We start from the raw sequence: 20,323 nt of genomic DNA, 5'->3' as shown, positions 1-20,323 counted from the left end.
GGGTACTAGTGGCCAGTTTATGCACAGGCCCCTCATCTCATCCCCACCTCTGTCCTAATCGGCACCCGTTGTCAACCTCCCTCTCTTCTTTTCCAACCTTCCAGATTCCAGGCTGGGCCATGCTGCCTTTAGAATGGCTCTTCTGCCTTTGCTTTCATTAAATCATTCTATAATTCCTATCGCTGCTGCTGCAACTAACAGCTGTGAGGAGTACAAGTGTATAAATTAACAGACACAATCATCCTGAAGCTTCTGTCAGTGCTGAAAACTGTCCTGCATGGCCAAGGTATCAGTTGGCTGTGGCTGACACACCTCACTTGATTGCACAGAGCTTAAAACACTTAGTGGAATGATGCAGCGAAGTTCCGAGACACCCAGGAGTGTTCTGATTATTACGAAAATGTGCCACACTGCTTGCAGTCTTTACCTTTACAGCAAATTCTGAAGCAGTGTTCGACCACAGCAGCTATCTTCAGAAACCCACTAAAACACACGCACTGAACACAAAGGCGCTGCAGGTGAACAAGAACCTAACAGCTGAGTGGAAGTCTGCGAGGTTACCACCGTTTGCCGTGCAATGCAATGGGAACCCACCTCTGCTGCTTGACTACATTTTCATGTTTTTTTGTTTTTTTTTTTCAATTTTTATAATTTCTTCATTTTCCCATTAAGAGGCACCCGACTCTCACCAGTGGCAGATGCGAACGAGCAAGTGCAGAGGGCCCAGAGCCAGTGCCAGGATGGAGTAGCCGTAGTTGTGCCAGTCCACCACAAGTGCCGAGCCTCGCAGGAGGCAGCACAGCCACAACACCGGTAGCGTTGGAATGGATGGGGGATTCTGGAACGACAGATGAGAAAAAATAAAGAAAAACAAGGCCATGAGCTGATCTTGATTACCAAAAATAGATAGTAGCAATGTTAACTGCACTGCAGTATACCACTTAGCACTACTACACACTGCTACATAAAAAGATTAGCTGAGCTGTGCTAGTATGTACATTACATTACATTAAATACTTTTACATTAAAGGTGCACTGAAGAGGATTATGAACTCGTCTTTTTGCCGCGGGAACTCGATCTATCCGTTCCGAGCTTTCTTAGAAACTTCGATTTAGTGCCCCGTGTGGCCGATTTCCCAAATTAAATCGAATTAACGCCCGGCTCCCGCCTTTTTTTTTTTTAATTCTGCCTCGTACGGTGGGCGGAGTCAACCAACGCGTGGAGCGCCTTTCACCCAGTCCCGTGGCGGCTTGCCGCTCTGCCATCGGCGGAGTAATACGTAGTAGTCCGTAGTAGCAAATAGTTCGCGCGTATTTTTATTTCTTCGGGCTCATTTTGCGGCTACATTATCTGCGAATGAAATTATTTATTCATGGAAACCTAAAAAACAAAATAAAGCGAAAGCAAAGCCTCCACGGAGCTGGGTGAAAGGCGCTCCACTCGTTGGTCGACTCCGCCCACCGTACGAGGCAGAATTAAAAAAAAAAAGGCGAGAGCCGGACGTTAATTCGATTTAATTGGGGAAATCGGCCACACAGGGCAATAAGTCACTGTTTCTAAAAATGCTAGGAACAGATAGATTGAGTTCCCGCGGCGAAAAGACAAGTTCAGAATCCTCTTCAGTGCACCTTTAAGTACTTGTACATTACATTAAGTACTTGTACATTCCCATTGAAAATGTGCAGCTGTATTCCTCCAAGGCTCAACCGTCTCACACATCAGGCTCGCAAGTAGTAGGCCATCAACTCAATGCAATCACTAAGGTTGTTTCCTTTCCATGTGGCTATGGCAGCCCCTGAAGGCCACTAGATATTTCAGGCATACTGTGATGCTTGCTTCAACATACTTCGCAGATGAGTGCTGCTCAAAAACACCTCCTGCTTACATCATGCAACAAAAAAAATTGTAACATACTCCTTTCAGAAGAATTCAGTTTCTTTTTTCTTTCTCTGAATGAACAAAGAGCTTTGAGAGACCGTCCCAATAAAAAAAATGCGACATTTTTGAGAGCAACAACTGTATCTGTGGCATCGCACAAAACCTATTCAAAGCTTGCCAACGATCACGTGACCACCCCCTGCATGTGCTTCGCAGTATCTTTTTCACTTTCGGGTGGTGTGGTGTACCGCTTCCCCAGGATCACGTGATGATGGAGAAGTGCACGGAGAAGGGAAAAGCGATCACGGGTAAGTGCACGCTTCCTTATAGTTGTAGGGCTTGCGAGACCCCATTTGCGCTTCCCCTGCAAGCATCATTTTTGCACAGAGAGTTCTTCGGGAAGCCGGCTATTCTGCACACAGACCTGCAGTTTGAGCCATTTTACTCCTTTGTTATTTTCATTTCAGCTGAGTCATTCTCAGCAAAACATCCTCCTCCCCTCCCCTACAAAGGGAGAGGGAAAGGAAGCCGGTTGGCACGCGGTCGGTGGTGAGTGAGAGAAGTCCCTTTAACCTGCCACGGAAGGGAGGTGAAGGCTTCACACAGGCGCCAACGCCGGCACTGGAGTTTCCGCCTTCATGGCCCTTCTAATGCTCTCGCTTTAAAATAACCCAAAGAAAGGAAGGACTAGACAAACACAAGCATGGAACCTTAAACAGCTTTTTTTTTTACTTTGAGCGGATCACCGTACTCAGACGATCTGTGTGCTATACCTGTGAACCACCAGAAATAAAGGTTGGTTGGTTTATGGGGTTTAACGTACCAGAGCGACTCAGGCTATGAGAGACGCCGTAGTGGAGGGATCCAGAAGTTTCGACCACCTGGGGTTCTTTAACGTGCACTGACATCGCACAGTACACGGGCCTCTAGAATTCCGCCTCCAGAGAAATTCAACCGCTGCGGCCGGGATCCAACCCACCAGAAATAAAAAGCAGCTGAAAGGTGAGTGCTTGCATTTCTCTCGTCTTTCTCTCCTTTTCGTCTTGCTTTCTGCACTGCATTGACCAATGTCTAAGATGGTAGTCCCAGCTAACAACCCATAGTCCCAACTATGGTTACCTTACTCACCACTCATTTTGAACGACAACCCAAGAGAAAGAGCAATCAATTCTGTCACTGCTCCACAGTACCCAGCAGACAGTGGGTACTAGACGCTAATGCACTTTCATTTCATTGATAAGCTTAGATGTCTTGAGAGTTACACTACAAGGACACTCCTAGCTTTGGCCAAAAGACTAACGCATGCTCCCCTTCTACAACATTGTCCTTCCAGGTCAGCAAACTGCCCTTCCACGGAACTGGGTGGTTTTGGTAAGGCACAAGCCAAATCTCATTTGTTTTTACATGATTACATAACAAAAAAAAATTGCTGCATTAGTCACTGGAGTAATGATGTTTGTTCGTTACTTCAACGACTAATGTTTATTCAGTTACCCTAAAGGCCCGTGTGGGCATTACATAGGGGGGGGGGTACAATAAAAGTTTAGAATACGGAGAAAATACACAAACAGGCGAGTGCACACAAAATTCGAACATGAAGCAAACAGGTAGATGTATGCGGCTCATACAACATTCACAGCCCCAGGAAGCACTTCAGATTGTCGACAAATGTGACGTGGTCAGTGATGGATGCCACGTTTTCCGGGAGCTGATTCCAGTTGCGAATGGCAACAAGAAGCGGTGACTGAAAAAACAGATTTGTGCGGGCGAAAATGGGCTGTACTTTGTGTTGGTGATCCAGTCGCGGAAATACTTGGTTAGCTGGTACTACGTGTAGCGCAGAAAATGGTGAATGACTATGGTAAAGTTTGTGAAAGAAGGACATGAGCTGAAGCAACCTGCGTTTCTCGAGCAGAGATAAGTTAAGGGACTTTTTCATTTCAGATACGCTTGCTGTGCGTGAGTAGTTCTTTACGATGAACCGGGCAGCTTTGTTTTGAAGAGATTCAACTTTATTTATTAGATAGGTCTGATGTGGATTCCATATAAGCGACGCGTATTCGAGTTTTGAGCGGATTAATGCAGTGTATGCCGTAAGTTTTGTAGACGAGTTGGCCAGATGCAAGTTGCGCCGAGATTAACGTGATGAGATTAACATTCAAATGTTAATCTCGAGACGAGATTAACATTCAAATGTGACGAGATTAACATGTGACGAGATTAACATTCAAATTTTATGCAAAGTGTACAAGACAGTCTGAATATTTGTAGGGTAAGGAGAACCTTTGCCACCGCCCTTTAAGGCCTTTCAGTCTTCAGGTGTGCTATAACCTTCCAACTAGAGGGCTGAAAAGCAAACCATATGGCCTGAAGCCTTTGAGGTCTGAAATGTGCCCACTTCCCTGCCTACATGTGCTTTACGGCTCACACAGGTGAACACAGGTGTCGAAAGCAATAGCTGTTTACTCCCGTGAGAAAGCCCGTCATATAGCCATCACTGTAAAAATACCACTTGCAAGATGAGACATGGGGCTTAAAACTCACCTGAACAAGAACATGACTAGGCTTAGGTAGGAACACCATGCTGCAGAACAGCACCAAGGACTGCCACACAACCTTGAGGAAGTAGGCCACCAGCCTCGGAACATCTGAAACGCAAGAAAGCCAACAACAATGCTAGAGTGACTGAACTTGAGGTGCTAACAGAGAAAACAAAGGGAGCACTATACTGTGAACATGATTACTGGGGCAGAAATGTGAGCATACATTTATACGCAAGCTCTGAAAAGGTTTGTGACTGCTGCCACCTTCCTGTGACAAGCCGAAGCAACGTCAGAGGGGATGAAAGTGTTCTCTGCTGCTTCATGTCCGTGTGTTTGCGACATCAACAGCTACTGTAACAACCGCAACTCTGCTTTGATTTTAATGCGACAGCATTACAGTTGTCATCACACGAAACCTCTGCCGATGTCAAAGACGAAATTTGCTGAATGCTCGAGAGAGGTCACATGACTTTGTGACATCATCACAACCTGCCCAAAGGGTTGTGAACAGCCTAGTTTCTGGACAGCAGCCTAGATAGAGAATAGAAATGAAAAAGGAGAAAAAAAAGTGATGCTATATGCAAATGTCAATACCATCACAGCATAGTCGACAACTGCTACCACAGCTAGCAGTCCGAATATGGTGGTTGATGGACTGGCAGATGATGGACTGGCACAGAAGTTGCAGCAGAAGCTGCGGCAAAAGTGAAATCTAATGCTCCTGCATCCCACTCTTAAGGCGACCCAATAGTCCCCATATTTTTTTAAAAATGACGTTATCTCACTATGATGTTATGAGGACGAACTGAAGTCTGGCTCTATCAAATAACTGCCCCAATCTAATGAGGACATACGGAACGGCAGGGCCAGATGTGCCTGTGACGGGACTCAACTTCTGGCATGGTTGAGTTCTCTAGAACAGCTTTTTGCTGAAAAAAAACAAAAAAAAACATCAGGTATACTTTTATTTTGAAGATATCGGTAAACAGCCATTCATGATCTCAAGAGTACCCGCCAAATGCACTCCACCCCATTCTTGTTCCCCTAGTTATTAGTTATTTCATTCTAGTGGTCCGGATGTGCCTTCACTATTCCCTCGAGACAGATGTGTTCCCAATAAACCACTCCCAATGCTTAACTGTGCATCTTTGTGTGAAGGAAAAACTTTGAGATTACTGTGGTGACCTGCATTGGAGCAATGCGAAAGCCAAACATCCACATAATATATTGACATCTGCTGCTGTTCTGACGTCCATGTGCTATATCGACGTCCATGGCTATTTTGACATCTAAGTGTGTGTTTTTGAGTTTAATTAATCGACTAATTACACCTCATAAACCAAACTTTTGCCATGGCAACATTTTGTCACACACTATCTGTCGCAATCACACTTTCACACACCTATCTTTAGAGAACGACGCAATCATGCTGGCAAATTTGCAGACATTTTTTGCTGACACGACAGAGCCATATAATGCTTTCACATTAACCCTTTCATGCACTTTGTACACAATTGTGTAAGCGGCAAACTTACAGCTTTTTCTGAGAAACCGGAGCACTTAACAGTGATCTCTTTATTTCAGTCAAATTGAGCACCCTTTCTGTTGCAAATAAGTTGCTTTTTTGATACCATGTAGCGAACGCAATAAGTAATATTTCACATAGATAGCACTTTGTCCGCCGTTTTTGAGCAGACAGATATAGCCGGGAGTGAAAACATCGATTGTTTTTGCTCAACTTCAAGCGTAATGTGAATCTTCAAAACACAAAGCGATTCCACGATCACTAGGGTGTTTACCTGACACACGAGAACATTTCGATGTTACTATTTCTAACAAATCTGACACTTTGTACGGAATTCTCCACATGGTTGTAAAGACTTACCTGCTGGTCTTTCACGTTCGAAAACTAACAAATTCCCTTTCTTGAAGCTTGAATATACTACTTAGGTGAAAAAACAAGTGATTTCAGTCAAAACAAAAAATGGCGCCTGAAAGCGTTAATGAAGGCGTGGGGCACAGTTCCAGTTGAATGCGGCAGAAGGTGCATGACCATAACAACATGAGACAAAGTGATCTAGCACTGTTTCTTCCTAGTGGACGGACCATTCTCTAGCGGCTTTAATACTACAACTTCCACCACAAATTCTACAAGCAACTTACACTTCTGAAAAGCGGGCGGCTCCTTCATGAGGTGGAGATGGATTTTTGGGTTGGACAGGACATCGGGGCCAGGCTGGGAACCTGAAAAAAGGAAAACAAGGAGTTTAAATTTATTAAGCCGCATCGCACAACTTCGGTGAGCGGGAACTCTACTGTGTCAACTTGGAAGCAAAATGAAGTGAAACGAGCGAACAGCTGGTTCCACTCTGAGCAAAGCAATGCAGTACAAAACCCGGCACGCTATTTGTTATACAAATGCTGCTGGCAAGTCTTCCACAAAAATGGCTTTTCAAAATTTTTCAGAACAATTAGCGTGCGACAGGAACAAACTAAAATCCTTGCAGTGGTTGGTGCCAGAATTGTGCTCCTGGCATTCTGAGAACATTAATCAGAAACAGCGAACATGGTGCTTATAGCCTAAACTTCTGAAATACCAGCAGTGTGATACGATACCTGTCACATGGCTTAAAAACTGCTTGAATACCACACAAAGTGACATTGAAACTTTTGGAAAGAACTGCAAATGCACTTTATCATGTTTAGAATAAAGAAATTAATAAGCATGCAGAACTGCACAGGGTTCCTCACTCCTTTTGGATAGCAATGGCATTAGAACTGGCACAAGGTTCATAGTTAGTTTGATTATGACAAGTGCACAAGTAAAAACTGCAGTCCGTTTTGTAAAACCTATAAACGGCGTCATCTAATCATTGTTCGAATTTCCCTTGCCTGTCATACACAAGAATGCTTTAGGTTATCTTAGTACGCCACTTAGATGCATACTGAGTACATAACTCGAATAAATGAATTCTTCATGAAGTGAACACAACACACTGCACACATACACATGACAGAACAAAAAAAACTATGCGATAAGCAGCGCAACGTCTGCTAGGCTTTAAGACCATAGACCTCGCGATTTAAAGGGGCTGTGAAAGGGGGTCTCAACAAAGATGTGATACGCCAAGGATGCTATAGAACGCAGCATCACAAATATCCTTCAGCAAAAATTTTTTTCATGCGCTTTGTGGAAGCTGAGTTATCTGTAGTAAAAATTTGAATTTCCGCGTTTTCGCGCCTTTCCCTCTCCTCTCGTCCGTTTTTGTTCGCTGAAATGTCGGTCTGCCGGATCCATGCACTCGGGCCCTCCACCGACGCAAGTGGGAATTCCCCAGGGGGCGAAGCCAACGCCTCCTAAACTGGTTTGGCGTCAACGGAGCTGGCGCGGCAAACCAATGGTGGCATTCCGCTGCTGACGTAAAGAGTGCTATGTGACACAATGCGCATGGATTCGGGCCAAAGCTGGACACCGCTGGTCGCTGCAAGGCGCGGAAGCGGGAGTTCTTAAAATTGTATTGTAAATTATAGGCTCACTTTTGAGGTCTTGTGTACACAGCATGAATGCTTGGTGGCCTATACTCTACGTAATGCAAGCATTTTATAGCCAACCTCGAACGCACTTTCAGGGACCCTTTAAGCTACCTGCACAACATCACCTTTCTCCCTTGCACAGAAACTTCCCAATCTCATCAGCTCACCTGTCTCTCTGCTGCATGCTTCTAGAAAAACCTTCTTTTGAAATTCATGCCATTACACGATGGTCTTTGAGGGTAACGGAATGTCTCCCAAGAGAAGCCAAGTGTAGCAGGGGGTGAAAGGTGGGTGGATGGAATTGGGAAGCTTTAAAGTACAGGGTGGTCACAGCTGGCACAGGCACAAGTGTGGCAGATCGGCGGCAGATGCCTTTGTCCTGAAGTGGACAAGAATGCCAGCATTCAAAAGAACCATCAAGCGAATGCAAAACTTGGTGGCTATGACACATGATGGCGATTTCGGCTCCCCCAGAAAACGTCCCATACATAGTTAACAGCGAAAAATGCACCACACAGCCAAACTCAAAACCCATTTTAAGCACTTTTCAACAGTCCAGAGATACACCACTGGCAATGCTCACCAGAGTAGGCCACCACGTCCACCTCAAACCCTTCCTTTGCAAGAGATAAGGCATGGTAGTTCATGCGTGGACTGTGTCCAAAGTCACCCAGCACCACGACAGCCACCCGGCCCCGCCTCTGAGCATCTTCAGCCATGGCTGCTTGGACCCTGCACAGAGAGCAATGTCGGTGTTGCGAAAACACTTTTCCCTACAGTGCTTAATTTTTACCATTACTTTGTTTAGTAACACGAACACAGACACAAAAAAACGAAAACGAGAAAACAACAAGCTGGCAGGTGCATGTTATGCAAGCTTCGTTCGCACATACGTAGCTAGCACATGATGTCACGTCAGCGAGATCGCTGCTACAGCGGTCATGTTTACAATCCGCTTGGCTGCTGCACACGCTTTTAGACGTGGATAAACAGAGGTATTTCACACTGCGATTGGCTGCTTTGTGCGTTTTGCGTAGAGCCGCCTTCTCTGCTGGGTGCGGGGTCCTTTCACAACAGGTATAAACTGCAACCGATCGTATCAGTGCTCGTTTGGTGCAAAGAAAAGGTTCAACAGTGCAAGAAGATATTGGCTCCTCAGAAGCACTGGGAGCAGAGAAGAGCGGAAGTGCTAGCCTGTTCCTGGGCATTACATGGTAAAAATATCAGCTACTATGTGACCATTGAATGAATGTGTATAAATTGCTATAACCGCACATTTCCTAAGTGCATGGATGAGAGCTTGTCAGCACACAGCTTAAGAAAGACGAAGTGCTCCTAGTTTGAAGGGTCAGATTTACGTGTTGTGAAGTGTGCTCCAAACGCTCGAAGGCTGCTGTTCTCGCGGTCGAGGGTGGCATGTTTAATGCAGGCCATACACAAGCTACATTGCTTTGTTTAGCATGCTTTCCTTCACGGGCACTGGTGCTCTGGGATATTCCATGGTGAGAAAGAGTGTGTTCATTGAAATTCCTTTCACAGCTGTGCTCAGAGCGACCAAATATTGCGCACACAATCATAATGAAACAATGCAAACTGCAGGCGCTAGTGGTTTATAGACACCATACCATAGGATTATCTTCACTTGTGTCAGTGAAAGCTATGTACACACTGTTGCAATGTTAAACATGCACTATGCAAAAGCTGCTTGTTATGGATCTCCAATGCTGCTGAGGACGCGGATGTATAATTAACCCTAATCAAATTGGGAAAGTACACTTTCCAAACCTGGTATTGAAAAAGCAAGTATGCCATCCCTGCGTTAAATTCCAGCACGAATAAACGAGCGGCTTAACAAAGAGAAGCATTTTACGGTGCACGTTTATATCAACATTCTATATAGTCGACTTTATGATGTCCCAACGTCTAACCTGAAAACATTTTTCTTTGATGGCCCCACCTTTCATCCAGCATGTTTACCTTTACAGGCATTAAAATGTAGCAAGCGTATATTGGTAACCGGCCTTTCTGGGGAATATAGGAATCATTAGTAATGCACTCAGCCAAACAGCTAGTGTAATACTGAATTAGTGCTACCACGGTAAAACCGCAAAAAATCTCAACAAGCATTAAATAATACTGTTACTTGGTTACCTGGATATTCGGTCAAGCGTCTACGACTAGTTATACATCTGGCTTCTCCTCGCTTTCTTTGCTTTAGAATATTCACGCCCACTCCCCCACCCGCTGTCCTCTGACATATTCTCAGTACCGGACGTTGAGTACACGCTGTCAAGAAGTCTATGTCCCCACAGACAAATTAGAGCCCCTAGGCAGGTGTTACATTACGGATAAAACGCTTAATGCCACATGCATACCTGAGGTACTTGGTAATGCTCTGGAGAAAAACGTCCTCGTCGGACGGACGCCTACTTCGTGAACGCCTGTCTTAGCTGCGGCGGAAACTGCAGGCTCGACTGAAGAAAGCAAGCCTTGCAGAAACGCTTGGCGTAGAACACGCTGCACTCGCTCGAGTGGCAAACGGCGCGCCGGCACGCGGAACAGTGCGAGCCCACGGCGAATCCGCCCAGATCCTCGCCGGAGCCGTCACGGACGAAGTAAACCTTCTCGAGAAACCGCAGACCGAAGCGCTTGATGCCGTCGCTCTCGACGTGGTACTTCTCGCGCATACCACACACGCTGCACACGAAGTAGTTTTCTTCTTGCGTCTGCATCAACACACACGTAGTACACACAAACACCGGACCGTCGACAGCTACAGCACTGATGTGGCTTGCTTGCCCAGATACGAGAGGAGACGCTGGCTTTCAAGACACTGAACCAACTGAACTACGCTTAAACGCGGTTAGGATTCCGGAGTAGAGAGCCGCAACGTAACCAACGGCAAAACATGCCACCGTCAACACCTTTCGCAAACACACAGTTGAAAAAAGTAGCAGGAAGCGGCTAGTGCTGACTGGTGATGACTTGGCCTGACTTGGCTTCGGCCCAACAGAGTCTTATTATCACGGGCTATTATTAAGTCATCAAAAAGCTTTTGTTTTATTTATTTTAAGCTGTGACTCAATATTTTAGACGTTTCAGTTAATTTTATGCGTTTTGTTTTTATTTTGTTTATGATGACTTAAGAGCGTGTCAGCAGCAATCTTCCCCCTCCCCGCCTTACCTCGCTGCTGGCACACACGTCTCATCAGCTGCTGCTCGACGTTTTTAAAGTATATTCACAAAACGTTGCTTCTGCCCTATTTATGCAGGGTTTATAGCTAAAGTCATAATACAAGTATGTTACCAGAGGTGATAAAAGATACAACCATTTTTGGTGTTCATAAAGTGCGAAGGTTGCGAACTGTACAGTGGCATGATTAACGTTTGCTGCGCGAATAAGGAATGCCTTTTTTTTTTTCAGTATAACACTTTCTGGGGCAAGCTGAAGCGCACAAGTGACAGCACACAGATAAAGAATAGTGCCTGTCTGCTGTTATTCTTTGTCTGTGCGCTGTCTTTTGTGCGCTTCATCTACTCATGCCATTTTTTTATGTCTGTTAATTGAACTGCTACTGTATCCCTGAAAACTACTTAATCTCATCCGCCCACCTAACTTTCAGCCGTCCCCTGCTACGCTTGCCTTGCCGTACCATCGTCATCACGCCTAACACGGACGCTCGTATGGACATCCTACTCTGATATTACAGCCCCTCTGGGCGCTGAATCACAGACCATGCTGATCGGTGTGTTTGCGGCGGTTGGAGACAGCTCGTGCCCTGCTTCCACCCTAATATGGCCTCAGACCCAGCGCCCGACCCCCAGCGGCGCTAGTGTCAGTGGAAAACACTGACGGTTGTACATGCCCATTTCGTCTAGAATGCCATTAACACGTATTTGTTGCCTCGCCCACTCTGCCCGCTTCCGGTCTCTTAACATTACACCTATCATTTTTCTTTCCATAGCTCGGTGCGTTGTCCTTAGCTTAAGCCGAACCCTTTTCGTCAGCCTCCACGTTTCTGCCCCGTAGGTGAGTACCGGTAAGATACACCTGTTGTATACTTTTCGGTTGAAGGATTTTGGTAAACTGCCATTCATGATCCGAGAAAACCTGCCAAATGGGCTCCAAACCCATTCGTATTGTCCTAGTTATTTCCCTCTCATGATCAGGATCAGCGGCCACCCCTATAAGCACACGTATTCCCTTTCCACTTCCAGCACCTCGCTACCAACTGTGAACTGCTGTTCCCTTGTGAGACTGTTGAGCATTACTTTGGTTTACCGTTCTGCTCTCCCTGCCTAACTCATTGATTACGCTTAGCAGCTCATGCAGCAGTGGGCTTGAGAGCAGCAGTGCCGGCAGGATGCTTATATTACCTGTCCCTTCTTCTTTGTGTAGTTTCTCGGCTGCCTGGCTGTACAGCCCCAGTCAAAAAAAACCATTGGAACCAATTGGATTTCCAATGGGTTCCAATTGGTTCTAATTGGACGAGTTCAGTTTTCAATTGGTTCCAATTGGAATGGTGTTCCAATTGGATGGTCCAAATGGACTATCCAATTAGACCATTTGGGTTTCCAATTGGTGAGCCCAATTGGCCTTACCCATTGCATCCAATTGGTCCGCCCAACTGCACCCAATTTATCCAATGAATGTTTGCATGTTTGACGAAAAAAGGCAGAACGAATATAGTACTTACAATAACAGCTACCAGCAGCTTAGCCTAATAAATTGTACTCATCACCTACACCACCACTGGAGCTGAAATTAAATTAAATATCTATGCTCAGTGGGCAAGCGCCACTGGCCCCTGCATGAGAGCCTAATAAATTGGGTATATAAGTTGGAGCAGAAGGGTGTTCTCTGGATGTACATATTGAGCTAATGTATGCTACTAGTGCCTGAATGTGCAGTGTTGCTTGTGTGTGATGCATGTGTGTCTGTTGGCTTTGGTTTCCATAAAAACATGTTAATTTCAATTCCGTAGAAAAATGCTGATTGGCACTAGCAGAGTGTCTCCCCGCAGTCCTCATAAATCAGTTTTCCTTTTGCACATTACAATGTGTTAAGTTGTAGAAATATTCATCCAAGATCCTAGAGCATATTATTCAAACATTTAGCTACCTTTCTCAATCAACGTAACATATTTTGTGAATATTTTCTGGGTGAAATAACTGCCTGGCCTAATGGGTCCAATTGGCTAGTCCAGTTGGGTCCAATTGGTCGGGGGCTAAAAACACAACTGGAACCAAATGGTTCCAATTGGGAGATCCAATTGGAAGCAATGGGAATGACCATTTAGTTCCAACTGGAATGTCCAATTGGTTCCAATGTTTTTTTTTTTTTTGACTGGGAGGCAGCGTGCTATGCTGCTCCGCCTCGCTACAGTTTTCCTTTGCGGCCACCTGGCGTCAGTCTACATGGTAGGCACGTGTATCGAGTGGGCAGTGTGTGCCTGGAATGCCCTATCACCTTGTGTGATAGCTTTGGATTGTTCGACGGTACGCCTGTCATCCCACTGCGCGCTTCTGGCCACCATACACCTGCATACGCCAATGCTTCATTGGATCAACGAATCAACGATTGCGCCTGCTCTGTGACGTCATCCGCCAAGGAGAGAAAAGCGCTGTTCCCGGAACTATTCTTCAGTGGGCTTGAGAGTATCAATACCGGCAGGATGCTTACGAATTCTTTGTCCAGGTATGTTACCGCAAAGGTGCTCGCTGTATTAGATCAGATGATCGGTTTTTACTGTTTCTCTTGTGCCCACATATTGCTGTGATTTGTTCATCGCGCTTGGCGTATTGCTTAAAAAGGCTTCTTCTGAGTGGCGACGTGGAACTACCCGGTCCACCCAAGAAAGTTCCTGAACATAAGCTATCGTTCAAAACTTAACAGAGCCCGGGTTGTCTGTCGTTATGCACTAGCTCAGACGCGCTCCCAGACAAGCACTCTTGCAGCAGATACTTCCGAGAGCGGTAGAATTGCTGAAATGCTCGGACTACTATAAGGTCAGAAACTGTTAGCGCGTGATGTTGCAGACATAAAAACATTTCAGAAATCTGTAGATGATCGTTTCGAAGGTATTGAATCGTGTGGCTAGCTTGAGTCCGCACCGGCGACAAACTACGTTCTGAGATTGATTCTTTAAATGATGCCGCGGCACGGCTAAGTAAGAAGAACGATGATCTGGAAAACCGATCTCGGCGAAATAACATCATCCTGCATGGTTTCCCTGAAGAATCAGATGACGACGGCCAGGGCCTTTTGAGCGAAGTTATAAATCTGATTTCCAAGAATTTGAAGATTGAATGCCCGAGAATTGAGCGGTGTCATAGGATCGGTAGGCCACGTGATAACCGTGCTCGCCCTGTCATCCTGAAAATCTTGTATTACTCCGAGAAAATCACTGTGCTAAAAAATGCTTATTTTAAAAACACTGATTATCATGTAACCGAAGATTACTCTCTTAATGTTCGCTTACTTCGCATAAGACTTTGGGAGGCGTCAAAGCCATTTCGTAATGGCGGCTCTGTGGTGAGGCTGCGCTTCGATCACGTTTTCATCGACAGAGTTCGGTACGTTTGGAACAGTTATTCGAAAATCCTTGAAAAGGCCCGTAGCTTCTCCACTAGACCTTCCGGCTCTCCGTCTGCCGCCTCACTACCGCCATCGTCGGCTGCTTCCCCTTGACTGCCCAAATGCGCACAAGAAAAGTTATGTTTTGAACCTTAACGCTAGAAGCATAACAAATAAATATGCATGATTACTAGTGTCGTACGCGTCATTCCAGAAAAAAAGCACGCTCCGAAAAGTTTGGTGTCGCAATTCTGCCAAACTGTATCGCAGTTTGAAACGCTCCTGCTAAAGCTCAATGGAGGCTAAGCGCAAAAGGCGACCGTGCGGTGTGCGATATCTACGCACGTTAACGGACCCCAGGTGGCCTAAATCAGTCCGGAGCCATCCTCTACAGTGTCCTTGATTTGGTTTATGGGGTTTAACGTCCCAAAGCGACCCAGGCTATGAGGGACGCCGTAGTGAAGAGCTCCGGAAATTTCGACCACCTGGGGTTCTTTAACGTGCACTGACACGTTACAACGTGTAGAATGATTTGTAGTTGAACGAGCAATGCAGCATGAAATCAATGATACCGTAATTAACGCATTTTCCTGACTAAAAAGCAGGCATCATGATTCCATGAATAGAAAAAGCACCGAGTGAATGAAAGCAGCCTCCGAACGCAACAGTACGCATCCTAGTCCTTTATTACTCAACCAAGAGCTTATATTAACCACATAAAGCAACCATCGCCGAGCTCTATGTACTGCGTCATCATTTAGTGATCCGCGAACCAGTGTAACCATCAGTGTAAGCGCACGCCATATTTTTGAAGCGATATCTTCACTTTGATAGGTATCGCCGTGTGTGCAACATCACGAGCATGACTTGCAGGTGGCTCCAAGACAGCAACCCTGCGACAGGTTGGCCATCTTGGTCACGTGACCTTGCAGCGCCATCTCAACCGACCCACCGTGGTAGGTGACCATTAAATTAATGACTGGTCATTCGGGAAGAGGAACATGGGCCACACAAAGCACACCGCTATAAGCGGCTTCCATCCCAGTGCAGTGGCGAATCGCTTTACCGCTGCACCACTTTACTTGGAAGAGTATGAGGAGTATGAAGAGTAGTACCAGGTATCTATGAATGTATAAAATAGACAGTAACCTTCTGCATATATGGGAACTACCCCAACACGCTATCGCGTCATGCCCTTATAAGGCCTAGCTGAAGTGTCCCCTCTTTTTCAGCAGCCATATATGACTGTCGATAGTGACCAACGGCATAATGGCAGAGCCCGAAAAAATTCAGTTTGAAACGAAAGATCTTCAACATGGGAATGCTTAGCAGTGGTCTTGGTGACAGGACATGCAGTAAGAACTGCGCTGGCTACAGCAGGATCTGTGGCACCTAAGGCTCCTGTTTGAATGTCGGGGCAGGAGTTGCTCTGAATATAGACCACTTCAGTTGCGATGATCCTTAGAAGCAGCTTTTAAAAGAGACTTTGAAAAAGCTCGCCATAATAGGCATACCTAATCGACGCCGCCAGAATGATTGAAAAAGCGTATAAATCGGTTTATTTGCGGTGTTGAACTCTTTACTCGGCGTCAGGTATTTAGCCAACCTGTCACGGAGTTTGCTTATGCATGCCGGCCGTTCAAAATGACAACTCTTCCATCGCACGATTCCTTTCTATCATGAATGCAGGGTTAATTTATCGGGAGTCGCCGACGCCGGCAGAGCGCACACGCCAAATTATGGTCATCGTCTATTGCAAGACGACTAATCATTGTGCTTAGATTCTTGGCTTTGAAGCCGAGCAGGTAATGCTTCCGAAGGATACATGCGTCGCTGTCCAATTCAAGACGCTTAAAATTTCGTGGGTGGCCAGTCTTATTTGGGGCCTACACTCTGCTGGGGGATGCCAGTGGGTACTTTCAAGCGAGGTCGCAACTTTTGTAGCGAAAGCTACACTACGACACCTAACTCGGGCTTCGTGTGCCTAGCTGCCGACCTTGAATGCCCTTGAGCTATGGGCCTCTTGCGCTGGAGTTTCAGGTAACGTGGCGGCGCCTGGTGGCGGCAAGGAGAAGTTGGCTGGGTAGTACCTGGTTGGGTCAATAGTGAGCACTGGCTGTGGCGGCGCACCTTTCTAGCCTGCGTTTTGCGTCGATTCGCACGTTTTTATGCACTGTTGTGAGTGCGATAAGGCTCGTCACTTGTGACCAACCACGCCGCGGTCTGGCCGTGGCTTAATATTTAGAAAACCGACGCTCCGTGCGCCTCAGCACGAAACGCAGGCAGCAGAAGGAATCGGCGACGCCGATCCGCCCGAGAGACCTCGCTCAGTCTCGAAAAAGCGTCACCGTCGTTACTGCTGCGTCGTGGGCTGCCACGAGCAAGAAGGTCTGAATCCCATTATCAAATTCCACCGTGTTCGTCTTCTTTTGGCGCTTACCTCTCTCAAAAAATGTACATGTAGCGAGCAGCCGCATATGCAGGCGTAGAATGAGAACTTATGCATTCTACAACACAACTTGTCTAGTACATCCCTACATAGGCAGTTGGACCAAGCAAGCAGCAAAGCAGCAAAAAGTGTACCAGGACAATCACCAAACAGTAGGGAATGCAAAACAGAGCAAGCAGCAAAAAGTGAGAAACGAACAGTATAATTCAGAGATCATATCAAGGGAATGCACAACACAGCAAAGAGCGCGAAAAAAAATAAATGGTATAATTCATATGTCATGTCAACATCTCACTTCAGATAATCACTATTAAGGCAAATCGACAAATCAGCAGGCATGGCTGGTGATTCACGACTAGAGACCCGGCCACTGCGACAATTGAGACAATTCTACTGGTGCAACATGGTGAGGTGGCCAGGTGCGTGCAAATGACCACAAATGGGCGGGTTGATTAGGTGCGAATTCGCTACGCACTACGAGCAGCCCAGCGTCGAGAGTGAAATGTGCACATTGTCGACCTCAAACCAGCACGCATGTGGCAGCACGGCATCACTGATAACAGCGAACGTGTTCGAGCGATGTCGTCTTAAGGATGAAAAGCTACATCAAGAAAACGACATCAAGCGCGCAGCGCACGAGCTCGCGCTGCAGCGTTATTCGGCTGCGAGCTCATATATGCATTCTACAAGGCAGGCATGGCTACTTGTTTAGCGAGATGCAGTCAAAAAAGACTGCAGGAGACCCACCGTTTCGTGGCATGCTGGCGCGGCGTGTACCGTCGTGCGCTCGAGCAGTCCCGTATACATGTCTGTTTAGAACTGCTGCGAATTCATATATTGCAAGTATTTCATCGCGTTGGTGCGCTTGAATCTCGAAGCGTGCAGACCTTATCTGAAGTTGAACTTCGTACGCGACTCCCTTCACTTGCGAATGACACCGCGTTGAAACTTCGCCGCTTATTTCTTGAACAGAGTGCACGTACATGGCGTTGCATAATTTTTCCCCTTTGCACAGCGTGCCAGCCCTGAAAAAATCTTCGGCGCCCGATATTCGCTGTAGGCCATGGCACAGCACAAGCGAAAGTCGCGGGTCCATACTGCCAACGTGCTTTCCGAAGCAGACGCCAGAGCCCGGTACTACCCAGCCGAGGGCAGAGGGCGCTCTTTAGCACCATTTTCGCAGCGCCCCCTGGGCAATGCAAGAGGTCTATGGCTGCTGTTTCTATGCGCTTACGTCTGGTTCTGGTTCGAGCCTATGGCTCGTGTTGCTATGCGCTTACGCCTTGCCATGTGGGGTCCACTCAATGGACCACCCTTGTTCTTTTACCTTGACCTTTGACCTTACGGTTGGTGTGGAGGTGTGGAAGAAGTCACGTGACCTTCGCGTGATACCACGTGGTTGTGGCGTGATGGAGTGTGATGTCAGCGTCGAGAGTTGTATATAACCTAGAGGTTCGCGCCGCAGCTTTCGCTACGGTTACCTCGGTTCGGCCAAGTCGAATCTCAGCATAATTTTTTCTACGAATTTTGACAGTGTTCAAAACAAATGGGTCGCAAAATGCGCGTTCGCCGCCCACTCTGTGGCGGGTCCATACTACTCAAAAACGAGTGGAAGTTCATGGCACTGATAATTGAGTTTTATCTGGTGGTGGAAGCGTTCGCGGGCCGTTTATTCGCCTAACGGCAGGTGATACTATGCTATCCCGTGTCTGGTGAAGTAGCTCGTGGTCTGGATTATTGAGCTGAAATGAATGTCCCCAAAAGGCCAACGAGTAAACCATGAGCTTGAGAGCATGACATCATCAGCTGAAAGATAGATTCCGTTACTTGTGCACGCTAAGCTGTTTACAAAGCATGAATAACGCAAAGGCCACGGTAGTAAAAAGCACTGCCGTCCTTCTTTCGGCGTCATTGTCCGGCTGTTCTTGATTTCGAACAAATTCCAGCAAAATTTCTTCGTGAGTTGTGTCAGTCTGCGTTAACCGCCGGCATAAGTCGTCAAACTGGGCCGCCAAGGACAACTTGGACATTATTGGAGCCATGGCAGCTTTTAAAGAAGTAGCGTCTTGATGTCCAAGGCTCTGCGCAACACCACCTCCGCAGTCGCGTGGACTCCCGCTAAGGAGTAGTTGCCTTCAAGACGTCCACGACGGCCTGGAACATTGCGTACGACTCAAAACCGTACGTTTGGCCTCCGATTGTGAGGTTCGCCTTGAGGCCGTCCTCGCCCAGGTCGTCGAATACGACGCACCGGTCGCTCGGGTACGCCTTCAGCAGCTCCGTCACCTGCGAGAGTGAATCAGTCGCGATGTGAACGAACATTTCCCACGATGTATGCGGAAGAAAATTCGGGGGACACTCAAAGTTCCGCTTTAAGAGCATGACGCATTAGCATTAGCGTTAGTGGGCCCTTTCAGTGGCCAGCAGTCCTTACTGCATATCACTTCGCAGACGCGGACAGTTAGTTCTTTTGGACGCAGGTTCCGCAATGAAGTGCGTGCTTTATACAACTCGCGCGCCATCTGTTGCGGCACAGGCGTACATCAGATCGCGGAGGTTTTCCAAGGACGGCCGCATGCCGGAGCCACTGTGCCACGTCAAGCAACGAAGAAATGAAACGCCAATATGCTCTTTGCTACTCGCTTAATTACTACTCACGTAATTATAACCTCCCTAATTACACACATATTCATCAATATACGGCGAGCCACTGTGCCACGTCAAGCAACGAAGAAATGAAACGCCAATATGCTCTTTGCTACTCGCTTAATTACTACTCACGTAATTACAACCTCCCTAATTACACACACATTCATCAATATACAGGCGTAAGATGGCACTTTACGTGAAAGACGACTAGGCAGGCGTATAAATCCCGCTTATAACGAAGCCGTACAAGCATGCCTGCATGGCCTTAGGGGTAGCCCCGTATATTGTTACGTGGCGGCCAGCAGAAGAGTGAGAGGAGATGACTGATGATAATGGGATGATTTAATGGCCGCTGGCCTATAGGGCGAGCGCTCCGTCCCGCGTCACTGCCAGCTTCGTCCACCAAGCGATCGTCCCGATCGTTGACAGAGACGCGCGAAATGGCGATGATCTTGAGTGGAGGGTTGAACAGTAAGTAGAAGATGGTGCAGTGCTGGCTGCCACGATGAGAAAGATGAGAAAATGAGTCCCGGTCCATGAAGCTTCCGGGCCGCAAGTTGCCAGGAGCCGACAGCCATGGCCCCAGGACGTACTGAACGGCAAGGGCAGGGGAACGGTGTCTTCACGTGTGTGCAGCGTCTCGGGTCGGTGGGGTCGGCACGTCGGGTCGGTCATGGCGTCGGGTCCAGTTC

General features: G+C 46.9%; 1 protein-coding gene across 3 annotated transcripts in view; it reads right to left on the bottom strand.

Annotated features, from left to right (window-relative positions):
• Window positions 1-20,323, bottom strand: part of Alg1 (ALG1, chitobiosyldiphosphodolichol beta-mannosyltransferase) — a 68,355-nt gene that overhangs the window by 26,362 nt on the left and 21,670 nt on the right. For 2 of the 3 annotated variants that reach the window (XM_089587149.1, XM_089587150.1), the window contains 5 exons: window positions 19,168-19,268; window positions 8,540-8,688; window positions 6,586-6,666; window positions 4,424-4,527; window positions 690-838 (listed from right to left, as the gene is read on the bottom strand). In XM_089587149.1, coding sequence (XP_089443275.1) covers window positions 690-838; window positions 4,424-4,527; window positions 6,586-6,666; window positions 8,540-8,688; window positions 19,168-19,268 — 584 coding nt within the window. Of the gene's footprint in view, window positions 1-689; window positions 839-4,423; window positions 4,528-6,585; window positions 6,667-8,539; window positions 8,689-10,331; window positions 10,471-19,167; window positions 19,269-20,323 lie in introns of those variants that run through there. The other variant, XM_089587151.1, reaches the window with a different exon arrangement.

The sequence above is a fragment of the Amblyomma mixtum genome, chromosome 4, assembly GCF_055824585.1.
Source record: "Amblyomma mixtum isolate Tamu chromosome 4, ASM5582458v1, whole genome shotgun sequence".
Taxonomy (NCBI): domain Eukaryota; kingdom Metazoa; phylum Arthropoda; class Arachnida; order Ixodida; family Ixodidae; genus Amblyomma; species Amblyomma mixtum.
The sequence above is the reverse complement of the archived record's forward strand: the minus strand, read 5'-3'. Positions and strand labels throughout refer to the sequence as shown.